The 22356-nt window shown below is 45.8% G+C and overlaps 1 protein-coding gene across 1 annotated transcript in view; it reads left to right on the forward strand.

The window, feature by feature from the left end:
- Positions 1-3546: 3546 nt before the first annotated feature.
- Positions 3547-22356, forward strand: part of PIP4K2A (phosphatidylinositol-5-phosphate 4-kinase type 2 alpha) — a 177578-nt gene continuing 158768 nt past the window's right edge. Inside the window, exon 1 of the mRNA XM_007189879.2 lies at positions 3547-3978. Coding sequence (XP_007189941.1) covers positions 3835-3978 — 144 coding nt within the window. The 5' untranslated portion in view covers positions 3547-3834. The remainder of the gene's footprint in view (positions 3979-22356) is intronic.

Raw genomic sequence — 22356 nt, forward strand, 5'->3', positions numbered from 1 at the left:
GGCCAAATGCAAGGAGGTGGGAATGGCCTTCTCCTTGACTGACATGACCACATGCCCATCCTAAGATGGAACTTCCTTCCTCTCCTTTCTCTAGCCACGCCCCTCATCAAGACCATTGTCGATTGTTGATGGTTGGCGTGCTTCCACCCTTGATATATAAGCAGCCTGAATTAGATGCTGAACCAAAGACATGTGTATTGTTTTGTTACCACACAAACTCCAAAGGAAAACAGTGATCAAATCGCTAGGTTGTTAAATCCAAATGTATCTAACCCTCAAGTTTAAATATTATGTCTAACCTAACCTAATTTCCCAATGAAGTATTTCTAAATGGACCCCTCCACACACAGTTCCTGGGTGTAGAATCTTGTAACTTTGATGTGAGAGATGAAAATTTCCTTTTCATTTATTCATCAAAAGTTTGCCATAAGTGCTATGGGAAAGGGAGTATATTAGGTTCATTGGAAGCATACAGAGTGAGTATAACACAGACCCTGCCTTCAAAGAGTTTGTCTCCCAACAAGTCAGGAAATCACTTAAACTTCTCTAGATCTCCATTGTCTAATGTAGATAATTTGAGAACTGGGTTAGGTACTTTCTGAGGTCATTTCTGCGACTCTAGAACTCCTACACCACATACATCCTCTGCAGAGTACAAAGGTAGTGTGAAAGGTCATTGGCAAAAATCATTTCATGACCTATTCCTGAATGGCATTATCGTAAATGCCATTCAAAGTAAGTTAAATCACCCAAAATTCTGTCCCTTAACATTATTCTATTACAAACTCGAAAGTTTCTAAGAGAGTAAATCTTAAATGTTCTCACTGCACACTTACACACCCACACACACACGGTAATTATGTGTGATGTATGTGTTAACTAAACTTACGGTGGAAATCATATATATATATATATATACACACACACATATATATATATGTTTGTATATGTATACATATATACATCATCGAGTTGTTCACCTTAAACTTACCCCATGCTATATGTCACATATCTTAATAAGGTTGGAAAAATATTTCTGTCCTTTCAAAGCTACAAGTCTCCTCATTACTATCTGAAAATACCACGTGGATTTTCATCTCCATGCCTGCGCCTCTGTCTGCCCCTAACAGGGATGAAACTGTGTGCCCTCCAGACCTTGCGCCCTCCTAAGTGAAACCTCACCTGACAATGCCCACACACACCCATCTTCCCTTCCTGTAGGTTCATTCAACACTTTGTCATCACTAAATGCAGCTTTTAAGCCTTCACAGCTAGCCTGTCGTCTTCCATTATTAATATACAGTTAAACCCAATAGAGCCGTCATAGAATAAAGTGCTATGGAAGCACTGAGGTGGATGGATTAATTTCAACTAGGGGGACCAGTGAGAGCACCAGGGAAGAGATAATATTGGAGCACAATTTTTTTCATGGACAGGACCTGGTAACAGGGTTTATGTGGAGTGGTGATGAGAGGCAATAATCAGTGATGATCCTAAGCTTTGAAGCCTGGGTCAATGAAAATTTGTTAAACGAATGAACTTGTGGTTGGAGTAATGCAGTGACATGAATGCCATTTTCAATATAATAGAAAAATGAACCAACATGTGAGATGGAGGACAATGTTGAACTTGGTTTTAGACAATTTTTTAAGCTGTCTGTGGGCAATTGATGTAGAGATGTTCAACCAGGCACTTCTCTGAGGTCAGGGGAGAGTTTATGGGTTATCCACAAGTACTCTCCATTTCATCTTGTATGTATACAGTGCTGTATGATTCATAGAGTGCTTTTCAGAGCCATTGTCTACTGTTGATTTTGATTCTAACGAACATCCTATAAAGTAGGTAGGGCAGGATGATAATTACCAGGCCCAGAGTAGCCCCTAAAGTGACCTTTGTGTCTGATTATTCTATTATTTTATACATTTATTTATTTTTGGCTGCATTGGGTCTTCGTTGCTGCGTGTGGTCTTTCTCTAGTTGCCGGCGAGCGGGGGCAGCTCTTCGTTGAGGTGCTGCGGGCTTCTTATCGCAGTGGCTTCTCTTTGTTGCCGAGCACGGGCTCTAGGCCTGCGAGCTTCAGTAGTTGTGGTGCACGGGCCCTAGAGCGTAGGCTCAGTAGTCGTGGCGCAAGGGCTTAGTTTCTCCGAAGCATATGGGATCTTCCCGGACCAGGGCTTGAACACGCGTCCTCTGCATTGGCAGGCGGATTCTTAACCACTGCGCCACCAGAGAAGTCCCTGATTATTCTATTATTAACACAAAGAACCTGAGGCTCAGAGAGGTTATCTGCTCAAGTAGGTGGGACAACTGGGCAACCCCACCTCTTCTCACTGCAAATTCAGGTTGTTCTTTTTTTTAACCACTAAGAGTGGTGATGGTTGAGGCTGGGGGAGCAGATAACATTTTGGACAATAGTATGAAGCAAGAGAGAAAGAGTAAGAGGATGTTGGGGCAACCCTTATGTTTAAAAAACAGTCAAAGAAAAAAGGAGCAAATGAAGGTGACCACGTGACCTGTCACTTACCACCCCCTGAGACTCATCAAGCTCCTGAAGGGATCAGGATCTGTCATGCTTTCTTTCCCTGGGAGAACCAAGCAGGTTAACTGGTACACAGTAGGAGACCACTATACTTGAGGGGGAGTGTTAATGACAATAGATATATAATGACTTGCCCAGTGGGCTGAGTAGGGTAAGTGCCTAGAACAGGGTTATGATTACTGGGGAGGACATAGGGACAGCAGGTTGTTAGACATACTTGGAATGGCAGCTTCCTGAGGTGGGTCAGGTATTCCCAGCATTAAGAAGGGCTACATTTAGGTGTACGTGGATGAAGACAGTGAAAAGGTTTCCGCGGAAGGTGAGTGAGATGAATTAAACGGATATGGAAACGTCGCGGAGGATATGACATAGAAGGTGCAACTTGGGGCATGATTCTCCTGGCCAAACCAAGGGCTCTAGATGAGGAATCAGGGTCCCATCTAGGGAGGGCGTTAGTAGTGGTGGGAATGACAGCCCAGCGGCTTAGGTGGGAGTCTCCCTTCTGCATGCATGTGGAAGGCCCAAGTTCAGAGTCCAAAAGGCCCGATGGTTAAAGGCACAAAAGGATTAATAAGTTCATTGCAGGGCTACTTTGGGAGGCGGCCAACCATGTGCCCAGGTCCTTTCCCTCGGTGCTAGGGAAGCCCTGGTCTCCACGCAGCGTTTCAAGTCTCACTAGCTCTCCTGATTCTTGGCACCGGTAAGCGGCGGTGCCCCGAGCCTCCTTCCTTCGCCTGACCACCGTCTCTGGGGGCTCCTCTCCTCCGATCTCCCTGCTCTCCCCATCCTTCCCTCTTTTCTCCTGAGCTGCAGAAGGGATACCTTGCGGGAGTCCTCACGCTCCCCGCGCCGCACGCCCACCCCGCGGCCTCCTCGGCCGGGCCGCCGCGGAGCCGGAGCGCGAAGGCGCAGCTTAACGGTCCCGCGGCCGCGCCTCGCGCTCCGCGCCCCGCCCGGCGGCGCCGCAGCTGCTGCCCGCCCGCCCCCTGCGTCATGACGCCGGCGCCCAACGCGGAAGCCGCTCGCTGCGCGCCCGGTCCAGCCGCGGGCTGAGCTCGGAGCCGCGGCGGGCGCGGGAAGCGGGCAGGGACGCGAGCCGAGCGCAGCCTCCCTCGCCAGCCGGGCAGAGCGGGCACCGCGGGCGGAGCGGGACGAGCGTGCCGGCAGGCGGAGCGGGGCACGGCGCTCCGGGGCCGCCGCCGGGGGGGATGCAGCTGCCTCCCCGGGCCGGCGTGTAGAGAGGGCGGGTCCCCGGCCTCGGGAGCGCGGCGGTGGAGGGGACAGAGGCGGCGGCCATGGCGACCCCCGGCAACCTGGGGTCCTCCGTCCTGGCGAGCAAGACCAAGACCAAGAAGAAGCACTTCGTAGCGCAGAAAGTGAAGCTCTTTCGGGCCAGCGATCCGCTGCTCAGCGTCCTGATGTGGGGGGTAAACCACTCGGTAAGGGCTCGGGCTGCGGCGCGCGGTCCCTTTCCTCCTCCTCCTCCTCCTCGTCCTCGTCCTCCTCCTCGTCCTCGTCCTCCTCCTCCTCGTCGTCGTCCTCGTCCGCCGCCTCCTCCTCCCCCTCCTCCCCCTGCAGCTGCTGCGGGGCGGGGAGCCCGAGCGGGGCCCGGGCCCTCCGGCTGCTTGCCCTCCGGGGCTGCCCGTTCGCCGCGGCGCCTCGGTGCCCCCAGCCCCGCGCCGCGCGCCCGCCCCTCGGGGCCGCCCAGGCGCCACTTGGACCCCCTAGGGACCTAGGGCCGGATGCAGGACGAGGGGGTCCCATTTGCACTGGAGCCCTGCGGCGGGTACCAGTGTCCCCCCCGGTCCGTGCGTCCGCTCGCTGGCCGATCTGTCCCCGCAGCCCGGGAACTGGGAAGTTTGTGCGGGGCACGACTCCGCCTGGGCTGTCACCCCGGCGGGGACTGTTGGGGCGAGAGTCCCGGCGCTTGCTTCCTCTGCGGGGGCGGTCCTCCGCCGTCCGGCAGGTGTACCTGTCCGAGGATGAGAGCGTACGAAGCCTCCCCGCACCGGGCACAGGGGTGAGAATACTGGAGATCGCGGAGCTTTGGGCAGCGGCTTAGTGCTTAGGTCCTTTTTTCCCTTTAAAGGCGATATTCTTGGACGCCAGGAATCTTTTTGGCAAAGATAAAGCCAATGTAAATATGGCTCTGGTGTTTAGCATCTTCCTCTGCCCCTCTCGCGCATCGCCCTGCCGCTGTGCCCGCTGAAGAGCTGCCTGGCGGGGAGTCGTGCTCCCCAGACCTCCTCCCCCACCTTGGGGAGCCAGGCCGAAATCGCCGACTGCGGAAGGGCGGCCTGGGGATGACAGCGGGAGGGGGTCTCGGCGGGCGCGGTGGACGGCTGTCTTGAGTTGACTGCACCCGTTTGGGGGGTTTGTTTCAAAGGTTGGAGGAGACGGCTTGGAAAGGTTAGCGTAACCCACTAGCCCGAGGTGCTGGAGATGCGCCGCTGCGGGCTCTGCGGACTGCGGTCTGAGGGTCCGATATAGCTTACTGCTGATCTTCCAGCGAGAAACTCTTGCAGTTTTCATCTCCTTAGGATCAGGAAATCTGATAGGAGCTGTTGGCTGAGCCATGAAAGTTTAAATGAGCCTGTGAATTTTGACCATGGCCTTACCCACTGCAGTCGGTTAGCGTCTGAGGAGAAGTGTACGCTTGCCTTCCGTACTTTTGATTTCGATGGATGTCTGTGGGCCCTTTTCAGCATAATAGAAATGACAGAAAACCATGTTGGATTTTGAAAGAACATTCTCGGTGTAATGAAGTTGGTTGAAATGGCTCAAAAGCATCGTATTTGTATTTTTCTTTCCCAGGCTGAGCTGGGGAAAAGGTGAAACTGTATCGGGATTGATCGATTGTGCTTGCAAGGAGTGACTGTTTTTAAGAAGGTTGAGACATGATTATTCCTATCAGCCTAATGCCTGATCGCCTGGAGTTCATTTTAACTTCCTGATAACTTCTTGAGCAATTAGGAATGCAAGCTTTTGCAACAGCAGACGCTAGTGCATCAAAACCCTGCTACGTTTTATTAAAGTAAATAAAATGTTATTTTTCCTGTGTAATAAGTGTACAGTTTAGAGTTATGTTCTAAATTTAAGGTTTTTTTTATTATGTTGCTGTTAGTTGCTTTTTTAAAAAAGTAATGTTGTTAGTTCTGTATGTATGAGTGCTTTTATCTCCTTTGAAGTTCTGGTGTTTTGGTCAGGAGAGTGTGTCTGAGCGTTTAATCTAGTAAAGTAGTGGTGATAATATGCCACTGAAAGGGTGTGCTGTCTGGGAATTAGTCCCAACTCCAGTTTACTTTAGAAAACCTTGTAATTGTGCGGTGTTTTACTGTACCCACTTCTGTTGCTACTTTATACTTTTGAATTGCTACATTTGTTTTAGAGTTTCTTGCTAATTGGAAATATTTTGAAACTACTTAAAGCTTATAAAAAATAATGTGATTTGTAGACAGTGCATTTTCTTTTGCTTTCAAGAAAAGTTAGCAAGTCTAAGTGTAGTCATCCAGAGGAGTCAGGTTTCCATAGTATGCAGTATAACCATATTATTCATTCAACAAATATATATCAGGCACATTGTGCTAGCCTCTGTGCAAAAGATTGCTAAAAATGCCCCTCATATTTTTGTCCAAATATCTTTATTTTTAGGGCTCGAGTTGACATAAGAAAGGTCTGTTTCACAGGCTTCTTTTTAAAAATGTTTATTTTCTTTCTTTCTTTTTTTTTTAAAGAAAGGACGGGGGTGGGGGGCGGGGGGGTATATAAAGATGAAATCTACACCCAGATGCCATGTGTTTCTGGTTGATTTCATTTTAGGTAACAAAGTCTTAGATAAATGTTTTCATATGACCTTGTATGCACCAAAGTCTACAGTATAATATGAGAATAAATTTGTCAGTTGTACTGTGTATGAATGGAGACATTTGAGAAAGCCTAGTAGAGCAGGAAGAGATCATTCAAATCAGTCCTTCCCTACATTTCTAATGTGATCAGGATTAATGGGAAAAGATGTCATGAACATAGCAATTTCTTGCTTTTAAAATTCATGTGCATTTGTGTTAAGGACATTTAGAAATAACCATATATTTGGAGCACTAAAGGGGAACCATAGTCATCTACTACATGGAGGATCATTTAAGCATTTTACAAGATTGGGAGTCATCTACATACCATAGTAAATTGCTCATTGGATCCATGTTCTAATTCTTTCTCCAATGCTGTTGACCTTGGGCCTATTAACTATTTTTATATCGATATTTGTATCTGTGAAGTAAGGTGATTGGACTGGATGATTTCCAACTTTTTTTCTAACTTCAAGATTCGACTACTTTTACAGTCGAGTAGGTTGCTACCATTAAGTTAGGAGCCCCAGACTAGGAAGAGTAATAGTATATAACAAAAGTTGCGTGACTATTATAACCTTGCAAATGCAGCCACACTCAGGGGATTTTCAAGGCCATGGTTAGGGGCAAGGAAATCTGTGGTGATTGCAAGAGATGTGTGAACTAAGAGTTTGTGGGATTGATTGTAGTCGGACTGCGTTGCATTCTATTAAGTCCAAGTCTATTTGATTGAAATACAGAAACTTGCAGTTAAGGTGGAAAATTTCAAGTCCATTGTGGTGGTAATTCTCAATGACAAGAATAAGCTTGACTTTGTGTGGTTAATTCGATATGTTACTGCTTTCTGACTTATTTAGACTACCCATCAGTGAATGGATCACTGACAATTTTTATTTTAAGTATTTTAAGCGGAGAATATAATTGAATACATAAAGGAAAAGATGACTTAAGGCAATTTTGTCTTGTTACATTTGGAATTAAACTAAAAACGATCAGGCAGTTAGCTTCTTACAATTATATTTTAATAGTGTGTGAAGGATGCATGTAGAATGTTAGGAGTCAAGCCTTGTTTTAAATAGATATTCTAAAAGATTTTTATGCGGAGTGAAATGGGGGCCTTTTAGAAATGAGTATTTAAAAGCCTATTTAAATATCTAAAGGAAGACCTTTGCATAGAAAAACTTTAAAGGGCATAAAACTTGTTTAAAACAAACGTAGTGTTTCGAAGTAATCAACATTAGTGTTCATTTTTTGGTTGCAAGCTGTGGAAATATGGGTGAGCATAGGCAAAATCTGTAAATATTAGGAGGGTTTTGGAGGTCACAGTGGAAGGACAAACTGGTAAGCGGACCAGGAGAGCAGGGCTGGGGCTGGGCTTTGGGAATGATTGGAACCAGGTGCTTGGGTGTTGTTGGGACTTCTCTGTCCGTTTTGGCTATATTCTTGCTCATTGCTGTCTGGTTTCCTCCACAGGGCAGGGAACTAATGCTTCCTGAATTTCACATTTTGTAATTTCCAACCCCCAAAAGGGTCTTTCTGTCTCCGATTCAGTTATAAAAGTCCCATGGAAGGATTCTGACTGGTTTGGCTTCCATCAGTTGTGGCATTTCCCTAGACCAAGCCGCTGAGAAAAGGTGGCAGCTCTTGCCCATTGGAGCTGGGGAAGAACAGTTCCCAGAGAAGGGACAGGCGACATCAGGCAGGTATCCATCCTAGTATTAGAGCTAGTACTTATCTAGTAGTCGTCTAAGATTGTCTTGGTGCCCATGCGCCATGTTTTGTGTGTTTTGGCAGATATCGCGGTTTTCTGAGCTGAGCATCGTAGCCTTTGTTATATTCTCAACAAGGTCCTGGAATTGAAATAATATTGAAGAAATAGTGATGTCTTTTAGGTTCATGGGTTTATATTTGGGCACTGAAAAAGGTAAAAGAAGGAAACTAGGGTTTAAAAATGAAATAACTATGAAATAGTGACTGAATGGAACGTAATGAAGCAATTAAATGAAAACAGTAATGAGCTAGACATTAGATGAACCCACTGAATGGAACCCAAATAACCATTCATTCAAGAACTAGTCTCACACAATTTTTCTTTCTTCCCTTTACTTTAGAGAAAAGAAGAATGCCAAGCACACAACACACAACACACACACACACACACACACACACGAAGTTTATTATTAGGGAAATATTTTCATACCCCCTAAAACTTGGGATTACATCCTGAGAACAGAATACATTTTGTTCTCCATTTATTGACTACCTTAGGATGAACTTGAATATTCAGAATGATGCCCTTGGCAAGACCATGATTTCTCAATTCTATGATAGGATTGTCTGCTGTCTTCTATGTCTTTAGAAAGATTTTCAGCAAGAATTGTAAATAAACATACAAAATCTACCTTATGTTGATTAGAAAATGCAGTCACCCAGAGTAATTAAATCTGCCAACATATCCTTGGAGATACAAATTTTGGAATTTAAGGGTATTGGTGCAATTTGGCCAAATGGTTTGTGTTCAGACAGATTAGGTTCAAATGCTGCCTCCATCTTGATGGTCTGTTTGAGCAGATAGATGATTTATTCTCTTGAGCCTCAATTTACTCATTCTTACAAATGGAGATGATGATGATTACCTCGCAGTATTATTTTGAGGGTAAGTAAGATAATGTATTTAAAGCCTAGCACTGTAATTGACACATAATAAGGATTCAGTAATTGATACCTAAAATGAACAAATTCAGATGCTGTTAGGCTGGTAGCATATTAATAAGTGCTAGACAGGTGTTTCTTAAAATTTAATGTATGTTTGAATCACCTGGGGACATTTTAAAAATGCAGATTCTGACTCAGCAGGTCTGGGGCGAGTCCTGAGATTCTGCTTTTGTCACACTCTTAGGTGATGAGACACTGCTGGTCTACAGCCTGTACTTTGAGTAGCCACAGTGGAAGGAATATCGTTAAAAATAAGGAAAAATGTTCAGGATTTGTCCTCTGACAGCATGTGATGAATCCTTGGAAGAATGGTGACCATGTGATTGAGTTTGAAAAGTTAAGAGAAGGAATTGTGTGTGGAGAAAGGATACACAGATTTTTGATTTGAGACGTGTTGAGTTGCACGTGATGGTGAGTGGACATTCTAATGACTGTGCCCACCTGCAGGGTGTTGGAAGGTGGCATTGGAGCTCAGGAGAAGGTTAGGGCTGGGATGGAGAGTTGATAGTTGTCCATGCAGGATTGGTGGTTGAAGCCATGGGGGTAAATTCAATCTCTGAGGGAGAAATAGGAACACCTGGGACACTTGGCTTTGAGGGAGGGATGGAGAAGGAAGAAATGTGAGACAAGAGAAAAGTCAGCCGGAAGGTTAGCAGAATTAGACGTGCCAGAGACCACAGTATTCATGGATGTACTTTTGAGACAGTGGTTGATTCGGATGTGTGTGTGCAGGTGTGAGAGCTTAAAGATTTATGGAGCCAATGAGTAGAAGTGGGGCAGCTTCTTCTAGAAGGTTAGAAGGGAGGTAAAAGATGCCGTTTTATTTAGGAATACCTAGGTATTTCCCTTGACTCCATATCTTAACATTCTCACCTCTACCAACCAAACCAGGTTTATTTCCTTTCTTGAACTGTTAAAAATACCTCCTAGCTTATTTCTCGGTATATACTTTTAACCACATTTCCGCTTTTTGTGCCAGGGACCCCACGGGAGTCCAGTGAAGGCTGTGGATCCCTTCTTAGAACAATGCTTTCGAATAAATTAATGAAAACACATAGGATACATCCTACCCAGTTCTCAGATTCCCTGAATTCTATCCACGGACCACTTGAGGGTTCATGGAACCCAGTTAAGAACCCTCGCAAGAATAAGTTGGGGATGGTGTGGGGTGGGAAGCCCAGCAGCTCGGAAGAATAGTAGGAACAGGCAGAGGTTGAATTAATTACCTGCTGAGATCACAGTGCTAGTAGGTGGTGGGATTCAATCCCGTACCCTTAACCGTGGAACTGTGCTACCTGGGCCAGGCCCGGGAGTTATTCATTTCTTGGAGATCTTTTCTTTCCTTCCTTAGTCTTAAAGGCTTTGACAAAGTATTAGCTATTAATATGGAGAAAAACAGAAAACAGTTTTTCCTTTACAGAAAGAAGAGCATTGCTTATATTCAAAGCACGTAGGAAGAGGGCATATATAAAACTTCTTTATGAGAAGTCTTGTAGGGAGTTTTAAAACAGTAACCTACCTAAAGATAAGCCTTGACATTCAAAGTAAGCATAGTTTTTCACTGGTCTGCAGTGGTTAGGAGTTCAGGCTCTGAAGCCACACTGTCTAGTTGGCTGTGTGACCTTAGTCACAATTCTTTTATGAAAGGAGATATTAATAGTGCTTATTATGGAGATTTGTTATGTGGGTTAAATACGTTGGTACTTGTAAGATGCCTAAAGAGTTGCTGGCACATGGCAAGTTCTTAATAAATGTTAGCCTTCATTTTATCATTTTTGAAGTATGTTAAATGACAAAACATGGAAAGTTACTAGAGTGCATGTTAAATTAATTGTTCTGTTATCCTGGTTCACAGACAAAACATCACCATTGCACTTGGCATGCTTGCGCATCTTTGAGTTATAAATTAATCATTTTAGAATTATCTTTGTGCCCTTGCTTTGATGTCTTTATCTGCTTTGTTATAATGTTCTTTTTTGTATCTTTAACACCTTGATCAGGTTGTTCAACGTGTCAAAAATTTAATTCAGATTCATTAGTTACAAGTTGTGTCAGATATTAATTTGATATTTCACCTTTTTTTTTTTAACATAAGGGCACTGTGCAGGACGCTTGGGATGCAAAATGAATATATTGTGGACCGTACCTTCAAATTGCTCATAACTGCAGGGGAAACAGACATATGCATAAACATGTGTATAAGCAGCTGGAGTATCAGGAATGCTGGGGTGGAGGGTGTTACATAGGGTGGTCCGACTGTAAACCTTATGAAGAAGACATTTGAGTAAAGAGATGGAGATGAAGGGGTTGGGCGTGAGGATATCTGGGGGAAGGGCATTCTAGGCAGAAGGAATAGCTCATGCAAAGGCCCTGAGGCTGGTGCTGACTTGGCATGATTAGAAAACTGCAAGGAAGCCTGTGTGGCTGGAGCAGAGTGAGAAAGGGGGAAAGTGCTGGGGGGTTGGAGGTGGGGGGACTGGGTCATGATTACTTCTGCCCAGGACTCTTGGAGAAGGTTCAAGAGGATCTGACATTGAGCGGCCCTTGAAGGTGGAATAGAATCTCCCAGCTGGAGAAGGCAAGGAAGGGTGTGTGTGGCCAAGGGGACAATACTGGCAAAAGTAAGCCGACCGACTGGGTGATGCTGAGGGCTCTGCTTTGGCCGTGGCCTCGGGCCTTGCCGCTCACTCCAAGTGTAATCCACAGACGCATGGCAACAGCCGTCACCCAGGAGCCTGCTGGAAAGGCAGAACTGTGGGCCTCTCTGCAGACCTTCTGGGGCAGAGTGTGCGTTTTAATAAGACAGGTGATTTGGTGATTTGGAAGCACCTTCCAGTTTGAGAAGCACTGCCTGGGGTAAATCTTTGGTTTCAAACCCTGGGGTTCCCTGGAGGTGCCTCTGAGGCTGGTGGGAGGGGGCTGAGCTGGTGGGGGAATTCATCCCTCTCCTCAGCCTCATCCAGAGCAGCTTGATTTTGTTCTCATCGTTGTCAGCTTTTTTTTTTTTTTTTTAATTGTGGGCACAGAATACATACTGTACAGGTACAAGGGAAAAAAGGTTCTGCCACCAAGGAGATCGAAAACCACAGAGGTAAATGAGGGGGAGTGTTAGGAGATGGTTGAAAAGGTAGTTTGAGGGCAGATTTTCAAAGGCCGAGTGGCCTTTGTTTGCCAGAGAAAAACTTAACAGTTCTGACAAGGGCCACTTTAAAATTTACCATAAAAAGCAAGTGGTACTCAACCCTGGAACTGTACTGTTCTCTCTCAGTGTGTTCTCTGCTCTTTGAATCTATTTCTTACTTTTCCACTCTCCTTAAACTTCCCTCTGGTGTTTTGTCCCTCTGTCTCCTCCACCCCCCAGCTGATTACCTTTAAGGCTTTAGAAGGCGTTGAACAAGTAGAAGGTATCGCCTTCCACTCTCCCTGCTACCCAATCCACCAGCTTTTGGACACCGAATCCATTGGCCTGCAGATGCGCTGGAGCACCGCACTGTCTAGTTTGCTGGCTGCTAGTCGCAGATGGCTATTTAAATCTCATTTAATTAAAACTAAATCTTAAGATTTAGATTTCCCTGAAGTGCTCGATAGCCACCCGTGGGTGGTGGCCACCGAATTGGAAAAAAAGACTTTTTCCATCGTTGTCTCACTTGGTATTGGACGGCGTTCCCGGCTCTGGGACCTCCCATCTCGGAAACAGAATAAACAGCGCTGACAGCAGAAACCCTCCTTGGGTGTCACATCTCTCGTGTTGGCGTCCACTCTGCTTCTCTGTTCCTTGTTAGAGCAGAAGTTGAAAACCCTCGCCTGAAGCCGCTGTGTCCCGTGGTCTGTAGTTGCTGTCCCGCCCCCCCCGCCTCCCCTCCCCCCGCCTCCCCTCCCCCTCCCCCACCTCCCCTCCCCCTCCCCCCGCCTCCCCCCCACCCCGCCTCCCCCCTCCCCCCCCACCCCGCCTCCCACCTGCCATTTCCATCCTCACCACTCCCAGGAAGCTGCTCCTGTCAGCCTCACCTTCATGTTTTCAGATCCAGAGGCCACCTTCTTGGTTTTTTTCTTGTTTTCCTTCACTCCTTAGGTGCCTTATCGAGCTCTTCATCCTCCTTTCAGCCTCTAAATGTTAGAGTGCCCCAGGACTCTGTCCAGGGTCTTCTTCTGGAACTACAGAGTGTATTTCATCTGCATGACCTTATTTATTTAGTCCCGTGGCTTTTCACGCTGATAGTTAAGAAATGGACATCTTCCCTTCTGACCTCCCTGCCGGACTGCATATTTCAGTTTCTTATTTGATATTTCACTTGACTACCTAACGGGCACCTCAGATGTGTCCCCACCAGGACTCCTGGTTTCCTCCCCCTGCCCTGCCCTGCCCCACCTCCCATCATGCCCTAAACTAATTTCTCCCTCATCTCAGTCAATGGACCACCATCTACCCAGGTGCTCAAGCCCCAAACTCAGGAACCAACCTTGATCCTTCTCTTTTCCTCACCTCTCCCTTCCGAACTGCATTTCTGAGTTCTGACTCTGCATACTTCTCTCTTCCCATATGAATTCTCTTCCTCTAGAACATGGCAGGGGCCCTCAGGTCCCCCGGTGGTCCCTTTGCCCTGTCTCAGTCCCAATTCTCAACAGTGGTGGCAGTGATCTTTCTGAAACGTAAATGATGTCCTGTCACTTCTTCAGAGAAAACCTTCCAGAGGCCTCCCTATATACGTATAACTGAATCACTTTGCTGTACACCTGAAACTTACAAAACATTGTAAAAAAAAATAATAAGTAAAAAAATAAAAACAAACTTGAGGGACTTCCCTGGCGGTCCAGTGGTTAAGACTTCACCTTCCAATGCAGGGGGTGAGGGTTCGATCCCTGGTCAGGAAACTAAGATCCCCCATGCCTCGCGGCCGAAAAACCCAAAACATAGAAGCAATACTGTAACAAATTCAATAAAGACTTTAAAAATGGTCCACATAAAAAAAAATTTTTTTTTCAAACCAAATAAACAAAAAATACAAACTTGAAGAGGAAAAAAAAAACCCGAGCTCTTTTCAGTGGCTTAGACTTCTTACTGGCCTGGCCCCAACTTCCCCCTGTGCCTTCTCCCTTCCAGCCATGCTAGTCTTCTTCTGTTCCTTACACAAGCCAAGTTCAGAGCAGTCACAGAGCTTCTGCATTTACTTTTCTCTTTGTCTGGAAAGTTCTTCCCTCGGGCCCCTTGTCATTTTACTTTGTCAGCTGAAGGCTTGCCTTCTCCGAGAGCTTCCCTGACCACATCTAAAGAAGCCCCTCCACTCTCACACAGCTCTTATTCTCTCTGTGACACTTGACACTATCGGAAAAGGAGGTGTTTACATGTTTGTTACTTCTCTCCCCCGGCTGGGCTGTGAACCTGTTAGCTTCAGCTCCCCAGCAGCTGAGACCAGGTCCTATTTGCTGCCACCTCCCTGCACCCGGAACGGTGCTTGCATGTGGTAGGCACCCAATAAATACTGTTGAATTACTGAGTGGAGCCACTGAGTGCCCCACGGGTGTGCTGTGAGCCCTTCCACGCTGAATTTTCATCAGCACGTAAGCTCTGTTTTTGCTAGGATTGAGCAGAGCGCTCAGAGCGGTTTGCTGGGCGGGTTGAGCAACGCCTGGGAGAGTAGGGGAGGACTCGCTGCAAGCCGGTGATAAGAGATGTGGGGTAACCACAAGCTGATGACAAACCAAGAGCCGATGGCCACAGCCGCCTGCGAGAACTTTGCCTTGTGAACATGGCAGAGAAGTTTCAGGGAGTCAACAGCTTCTCTCCTAGAACCTCACCAAGTCAGTTGTGTGGAGGCTATGAAAGCCTTTCTGAACAATCCGAGACCTTATTTTATAGAAGAGTGCACTGCAATGTCATTTCTGCTTTATTCCACGTAGTTGGGGTCTGTTAACAGCCTCAGGTACGCCTCTCAAAGTTCTAGTGTTCAGAAACGTGCCATAAGTTAAATTTAAGATTCTTCGAGCATTGTGAGAATAGCGATGATACTAGTACCTCGAATCTTCCTGGGTATCTTTCTGCCATGTTACGTTTCTGCTGGTTCTTAATCATGGTGCCTTGTTCCCATGTTTGCTTGGTAATTTTGGCCATGAGCTGCTCATTTCCCTTGAACCATTACTCGAGGAGGATTTTCAAGTCTTGGAGTGAAAGTGTGTCCCTCTAGAGAGAATTGTCTCCTGTGGCCAGATGGCTAGGGGCACTATAGACCAAGGCCATTTTAAACTAAACTCACAGCTTGGGATTTTTTGGACTTGCTGGTGATATACATTTGGGCTGCAGTCCCCTGGGGGTGGAATGGGTTTATTTTGGGATCACCTTTACGCTGAGGCCGTGACCCTTTCGGATCCTACCCTTATGGAGAAAGGGTTTCCTATTAGATCCCCACCTTGGGGATCCGACTTCTGTTCCTCCCAACCCACGGGACCATCAAAGCCGTCAGAGTGAGTGGCTTCCGTGGGAGTTGACGGCTCTCGCACTCTGCTTTCACTCAGATTTTGGCAAGGTAACTCCTGCCTCTTCAGCGCTTTGATGCCTTTAAGAAGATGTTTGAAAAAATATTTTATTCAGGATGTTTAGCTGTTTTCAGTGGCAGAGTTGATCTGAATAACCTAGTTCCACCCTATTAGCGGAAATGGAAATCAGCATCAACGTTTCTAAACAGAGGGAGCGGCAAGCAACAAGTAAGGGAGAAGTCAGAGCCCCGGGGTGCCCGGGTATGTCTGTGGCCACCCCAGGGATGGGTCAGTGACGGGACTCAGTGCCACCAGAGGAGACTCTGCGAAAGCCGTTGCTGTCCTCTGGGTAAGAGGCGACCAGAGTCTGAACTAGGGCAGTTCCGTGGTGGCAGAGAGAGGGTGTCCCCAGAGATGTTTGGGAAGTTGACTGAGCTGGATTTGGTAACTACCTGGGGGAAATGGATGGGAAGGAGTCGAGGGGGACCCCAGGTTTTCTAGTTTGGGTAGCTAAATAGTTTTCTTCTATTCATACTCTCCATTACATTAATGGTTATCTTTTGGGCTATTAGCCAAAAGGAGTTCTTATTATCTGCATTTAGGTTACTCATATGTGGAAATGATATTATTTCCTATTTTGATGTTGTCACAAATCTTCCAATTTATAGGTAAATCCAGCATTTGATTAATAATTCAGCATTTGATGTACTTCATTTTGTAAAAAGTGTCATTTTCATATCTAAAGTTCTACTACCAATAACCTGTAATTGGTTTAGGGTTTTTTTTTGTTTGTTTTTTTTTTTTTGAGGTGTTTTCTTTAAGGCCTTAGAGGAAGAATTATGAAAAAGACAGTTTTTGCTTGTAAGGAGTTCCTAGTCCTAGTGGGAAGATAGGCATGCAATTATGTAAGCAAGGTGCTAAATTGGTGAATTAACAGAACTGCCTTCAAGGTTTATTTGGTTGTAAATGACAGTCAGAGCAAGTCAGATTAGCTAAAAGAAAAAACAGGGAGGGGTGATGGGGTAACTCCTGGAACAGATGGGCATTGAGAGTCAAACTTAGACCAAGATCCAAAGCTCCTCCTTCCTCACTTTCTTGCTAATCTTTGCATGGCTTTTCGTAAACGTTTTCTCTAATAATATTGTCTTTTCTCAGCTGCTTTGTACAAGTAGACCCCACACGGCAACTGTGCTTATTTGCCCCCACATCCAGGTCCATTCAGATGGCATTTAGCCACCCTGCATCCTAATTTCAGATTTCTTAAGAGGGAGAGAAGGGGAGAGACAAAAAAGAGAGCGGCCATCAGATCTGACAGCTGCGGCCATTGGGTCTCCTGCAGTGCAGGCTTGGCTGCTGGGTGGCACCTGGGTGGAGGGGCAGTGATAGTTCTCAAGCCTTGGAATCCTTCTGGGCGAGGGACCCCTCTCCCCAGGTTGTGTGCACAGATCTACAGGCAACAGAGGCTTCATAAACTGCCCGGGGAGAGTTAGTGCTATTTGAGTTGGATCTTGATGAATGAGTTGGCATTCGAAGAGGCTGGAGAAGACGGTCATAGGCAGAGGAAGTAGCATGTACAAAAGCATAAAGGAGGCTTCTCTGGTGGCACAGTGGTTGAGAATCTGCCTGCCAGTGCAGGGGACACGGGTTCAAGCCCTGGTCCAGGAAGATCCCACATGCCGCAGAGCGACTAAGCCCATGCGCCACAACTACTGAGCCTGCGCTCTAGAGCCCGCAAGACCCAGCTACTGAAGTGCGCATACCTAGAGCCTGTGCTCCGCAACAAGAGAAGCCGCTGCAGTGAGAAGCCCGCGCACCGCAACAGAGAGTAGCCCCCGCTCGCCACAACTAGAGAAAGCCTGTGCGCAGCAACGAAGACCCAATGCAGCCAAAAATAAATGAATAAATTTATTAAAAAGAAAGAAAAAAAAAGCATAAAGGGCCTGTGTCATTTTCAGGGACCTGCTTTCCTCAGGTGCCATTATGCTTTCCATCTTCTATTTTTTACAGTTTTGTTTGTTTCCATTCTCTCGCATGTATTCCTATTTTTTTTGTTTTTTGTTTTTTTGGACGTGCCTCTCGGCATGCAGGATCTTAGTTCCCTGACTACGGATAGAACCCGTGCCCCCTGCAGTGGAAGCATGGAGTCTTAACTACTGGACCGCCAGGGAAGTCCCACGTATTCCTATTTAAATTGCTTCTGTTTACATTGATTCCTTTGGGCTTGGTCACTTAGGATTCAAATCCTATCTGCAAGTTGCTGGACCTCCTAACATTCAGAGCTTAGTGCTATTTGTAATTGTAATAAACATGCTCTGTTTTTGTTTCCACCTGCATGTTGAGGAAGGTATTCTGCATTAACCGACCCCAGAATGAGGGACCTGGATGGCACTGCTATCACGTAACCTGCACAGAGGCACCTGGGTGGAAGGGGCGGTACTGCCAGCCACCCGCGGCAGAGGGCCACAGCTCCCTTTTTGTAGTCTGCCTGCACAGAGGAAGTTCATCTTCTGATGTGCACAGAGGTGCCCTGTGTGCTAGCAGCTGCCCTGCTCTTCTCAGGTCATGCATCCCAGATTTCTCATCTGGAATTCCTAAGTGTTGGTATCCTGGAGGAAGCTTTCAGATGGTGGTCAGGCTGGATAGAAGAAAAGAAAGTGGGGTTTCCTTTACAGATTTGAATACTTTAGAAAATGCGTAATCATGCAGGCTTTTCTGCTATGTGCGTGTTTACATTACACAAATTAGTTTACACAAGTTTGGTCAATGGGGAGTGCTGGCATACGAGGCAGCAGTTGGTCCCTACACAGTTTTCCTTGGGCACATCACTGTTTAATGCCTCCAGATAACAACGACTGGATGCAAAAATACCCGGCGTGGCCAGAGGCAGCAGACCAGGTAGGACAGTGGGACACCTGTCCCCCGTGTCCTTGCTCTTTGCTTGAGTCAGGTGGCCAGGTCCAATGTCTCGGAAGAACTGATTTCATGGTTCTATCCAGTCTATGTGCATTCGGTTCTAGTCTGTATAAACTCAGTCGTTCCTTATATTATTTGCGTTGAGTGATCTTCACAATTGTATGTTTAAAGGTAAAATTCCTTCTGTATTTCTTAGGAATTAAACAGTTTTGAAGACTGACATGTATATTTTTAACATTTTATTTTTTTAATCCTTCCACAGGATTTGAGTGTTCTCCCTAAAATCTGTTTTAGTGTTAGGCAGAACCTAAAGTTTTTCAAGAACACACCTATTGCATTATAAATAGAAACATTTGTATTTACAGTTTATTTTGCATACCCGTATACCCAGGTTGGAATCCCGCTACACCCAAACACACACACAATCGCTGTCATTGTTTTTGTTTGTTTGTTTGTTTTTTAATAAATTTATTTTTATTTTTGGCTGCGTTGGGTCTTTGTTGCTGCATGCAGGCTTTCTCTAGTTGTGCTGAGCGGGGGCTACTCTTCATTGTGGAGAGCGGGCTTCTCATAGCAGGCTTTCTCTTGTTGCAGAGCACAGGCTCTAGGTGCACCGGCTTCAGTAGTTGTGGCACGAGGGCTCAGTAGTTGTGGCTCGCGGACTCTAGAACGCAGGCTCAGTAGTTGTGGTGCACGGGCTTAGTTGCTCCGTGGCATGTGGGATCTTCCCGGACCAGGGCTCAAACCCATGTCTCCTGCATTGGCAGGCGGATTCTTAACCACTGCGCCACCAGGGAAGCCCAGCTGTCGTTGTTTTGTTTCCAGGGATAACCAGGTATGAATGGTGCTGGAAGCCTTGCTGACTGAGTCATCCATAGTCTTAAAAAATTTGAAGACCCTCATCTAAATAAGCAGAAACTTAATTTCTTTACTCTTGAATTTCCTGAGTCATCCTCCTCCAGCCCAACCACGTTGCCCTCTCCGCCTTTCACACACCCAGGGTCTGGGGGGTTCATGCGTCTTTCACAAGTCTGCCCTGGCTCCTGAAGTTTCCATGCTCCAAAATGACCGGTTTCACTGTGCTGCCAATCAGCTTTACCTTTTTGAAACTGTGCTCTAGCTTTCTTCTGTGCCCAGAAGCCTGAGAAGAAACTTCCTCGTCAACTAACCCCTCCCTCATAGAACCAAGACCCCAGGCTTTTACTCCATTAGGAATTGGAATACGTTTCCCCATTGAAACAAACAGCCACCTTCCAAATGAACATTTGGAACACAACCCATTCATAAACTAGACTCTGCCTGCACACAGATGAAAAGTTCAAATGCTTTGGCATAGCAAGAACTGTTCAGAAACAACAGTGATAAACCCAGAAGACACTTCTTTTTTTTGGCACATTGAGCCAAAGTAGGAGGACAGGAGCAAATTTAAGAGGCATTTTAAATGAAAAATATAGGTTAGGAGAAGCTAGTGTGTCCCTTTGACTTACTTTTCTTTTGCAGTTTCAGCATCAGATATTCACAGATTTAAAACATGTCAATGAAAATTTGATCCAGTAAATAGGCCACAGTAAATATTTTTATTTTGTGTTATATGGAACTTCTTTTTTCTTATGTCTGTTTAGGTGAACTAGAGCTGTTCATGGTTTTCAGTGGCATTTAAGAGGAGAGATGTGTGTGTGTGTGTGCGTGTATGGTATATTTTCTATATGAAAAACTTGAAAAATATTGACAAATATAGTGAAGAATTACCATGATCATTTTATCCAGAAGCAATCAATGTCAGTGTTTTGGTGGGTATCTTTCCAATATCTTTTAAAAAAAATCTCTTTGAGATTATACTGTCTATATATTTCCTCGTATCATTAAGTATTCTTCACAGTGACAATTTTTAATGACTGCCTAAAAGCATAATGAAGTTTTTTTTTTTTTTTAGAAATTCACGTTCTTTTATTTATTTATTTATTTATTTATGACTGTTGAGTCTTCGTTTCTGTGCGAGGGCCTTCTCTAGTTGCGGCAAGTGGGGACCACTCTTCATCGCGGTGCGCAGGCCTCTCACCATCGCGGCCTCTCTTGTTGCGGAGCACAGGCTCCAGACGCGCAGGCTCAGCAACTGTGGCTCACGGGCCCAGCCGCTCCGCGGCATGTGGGATCCTCCCAGACCAGGGCTCCAACCCGTGTCCCCTGCATCGGCAGGCAGACTCTCAACCACTGCGCCACCAGGGAAGCCCTAAAAGCATAATGAAGTTTTAATAGCCTATAGATTGGTTCCAGTTCTTTGCTACCATAAATAACGCTGCCATCAACATCTCTTTATGTAAAACTGTTTCTTATATTGGATGATTTCCTCAGAACGGACTCCCCTTTGGGGCAGTTACTTGTTCAGAGGGTATGACTGTGTTAAGGCTCTCAGTACCTGTTGCCAGGTTGCCTCACAGAGGGGCTGCACCAGTTTGTAGTCCCAGCAGTGTGGGTGAGAGCCCTTTAGCACATCTCCTACTCTTGATTGAGTATTTCTAAGTTGAACAGGAAAGATTGGAATAAAAAGATACACTTTTCTTTACATATATGTTTTTAAGAGGATGCTAACTTTTTCAAGCTGTGTTTAGAGAAGTTTTAGGCAGAATAATAAAAGGGGTGCCCGCATGGGCAGTACGGGGGCATCAAGTCTGGGGGATGGAGGACCGGCTGCCAGGTAGGCTGACTGACAGAGGACTCTGCCCTCTAAGGAGAGCCGCTTTCAGCTGACCCACTTCTCACAATTTCGTTCTTCCTTCTGCTTTAGAATCCTCAGTTTCTCTGAAAATAAAGCTTGATAATTTTCTAGCTTCCTTTCTTTCTTCCTTTCTTCCTTCCTTCTTTTCTTTCCTTTCCCTTTCTTCCTTCCTTCCTTCCTTCCTTCTCTCTCCCTTCCTTCCTTCCTTCCCTCTCCCTCCCTCCCTTCCTTCCTCCTTCCCTCCCTCTCTCTTCCTTCCTTTCCTTTCCTCCTTCTCTTTCATTCTTCCTTTCCTTTCCTTCTTTCCTTCCTCACTCCTTCCCTTCCTCTTTGCTCTGAGATAGAGTGGGACAGTGGTGGTGTGGGTCACTGGAAGTTGGTGATTTGTCAGGCAGAGTCCTTGGATCTCAGAAGCAATGTGGTATCCACTGTTTGGGGTTGACTCACTTTAACTGGTCCTATCCGACGTAACTTATGCTACACCCAACCCAATGGCATTTATCGGCAGGCAAAATTCTCCAGCTAGAAGTATCCTAGCCAGGAATTTGTCATTAGTTATTTAGTCTTGCTGCTTCACATCGGACTTGACTTATGAATGATTCAGATGAATCTGTTCAGAAGATGTCATGGGCGTCCACCAGAGTCCACAATCAGAGTGTATGTGTTTGCTTTTCATCACCCGTGTGTAGTCCTGTTGTTGGCTTGGAGCTTGATTCTGTGTGCTGTCTGCTCTGCTCAGCCTTATCTGATGTAAACATGTCAGTCACCTGTGCTGACTTTACCGCCATCCTGCAGCCTGGCAAGGCTGGGGAGGGGAGGTTGAACCTTTAGCCGATTTTAACTGTGAGTGCCCGGCTCCTTACTATTTAGATAACTGGTATACAGAAAGGAGAAAGCAAGGTAATTTTTCCTTTCGGCAGAAATGAATGAGTATACTGTGTATTTTCGTAATATAATAAAATTACCTATTTTAATTCTTTTTTTTTTTTTTTTTAAAGGATTTTCTTTTTTTTTAATTTATTTATTTGTTTATTATTTTTGTCTGTATTGGGTCTTCGGTTCGTGCGAGGGCTTTCTCCAGTTGCGGCAAGCGGGGGCCACTCTTCATCGCGGTGCGGGGACCGCTCTTCATCGCGGTGCGCGGGCCTTTCTCTATC

The sequence above is a fragment of the Balaenoptera acutorostrata genome, chromosome 3 (genome assembly GCF_949987535.1).
Source record: "Balaenoptera acutorostrata chromosome 3, mBalAcu1.1, whole genome shotgun sequence".
In the NCBI taxonomy this organism is placed as follows: domain Eukaryota; kingdom Metazoa; phylum Chordata; class Mammalia; order Artiodactyla; family Balaenopteridae; genus Balaenoptera; species Balaenoptera acutorostrata.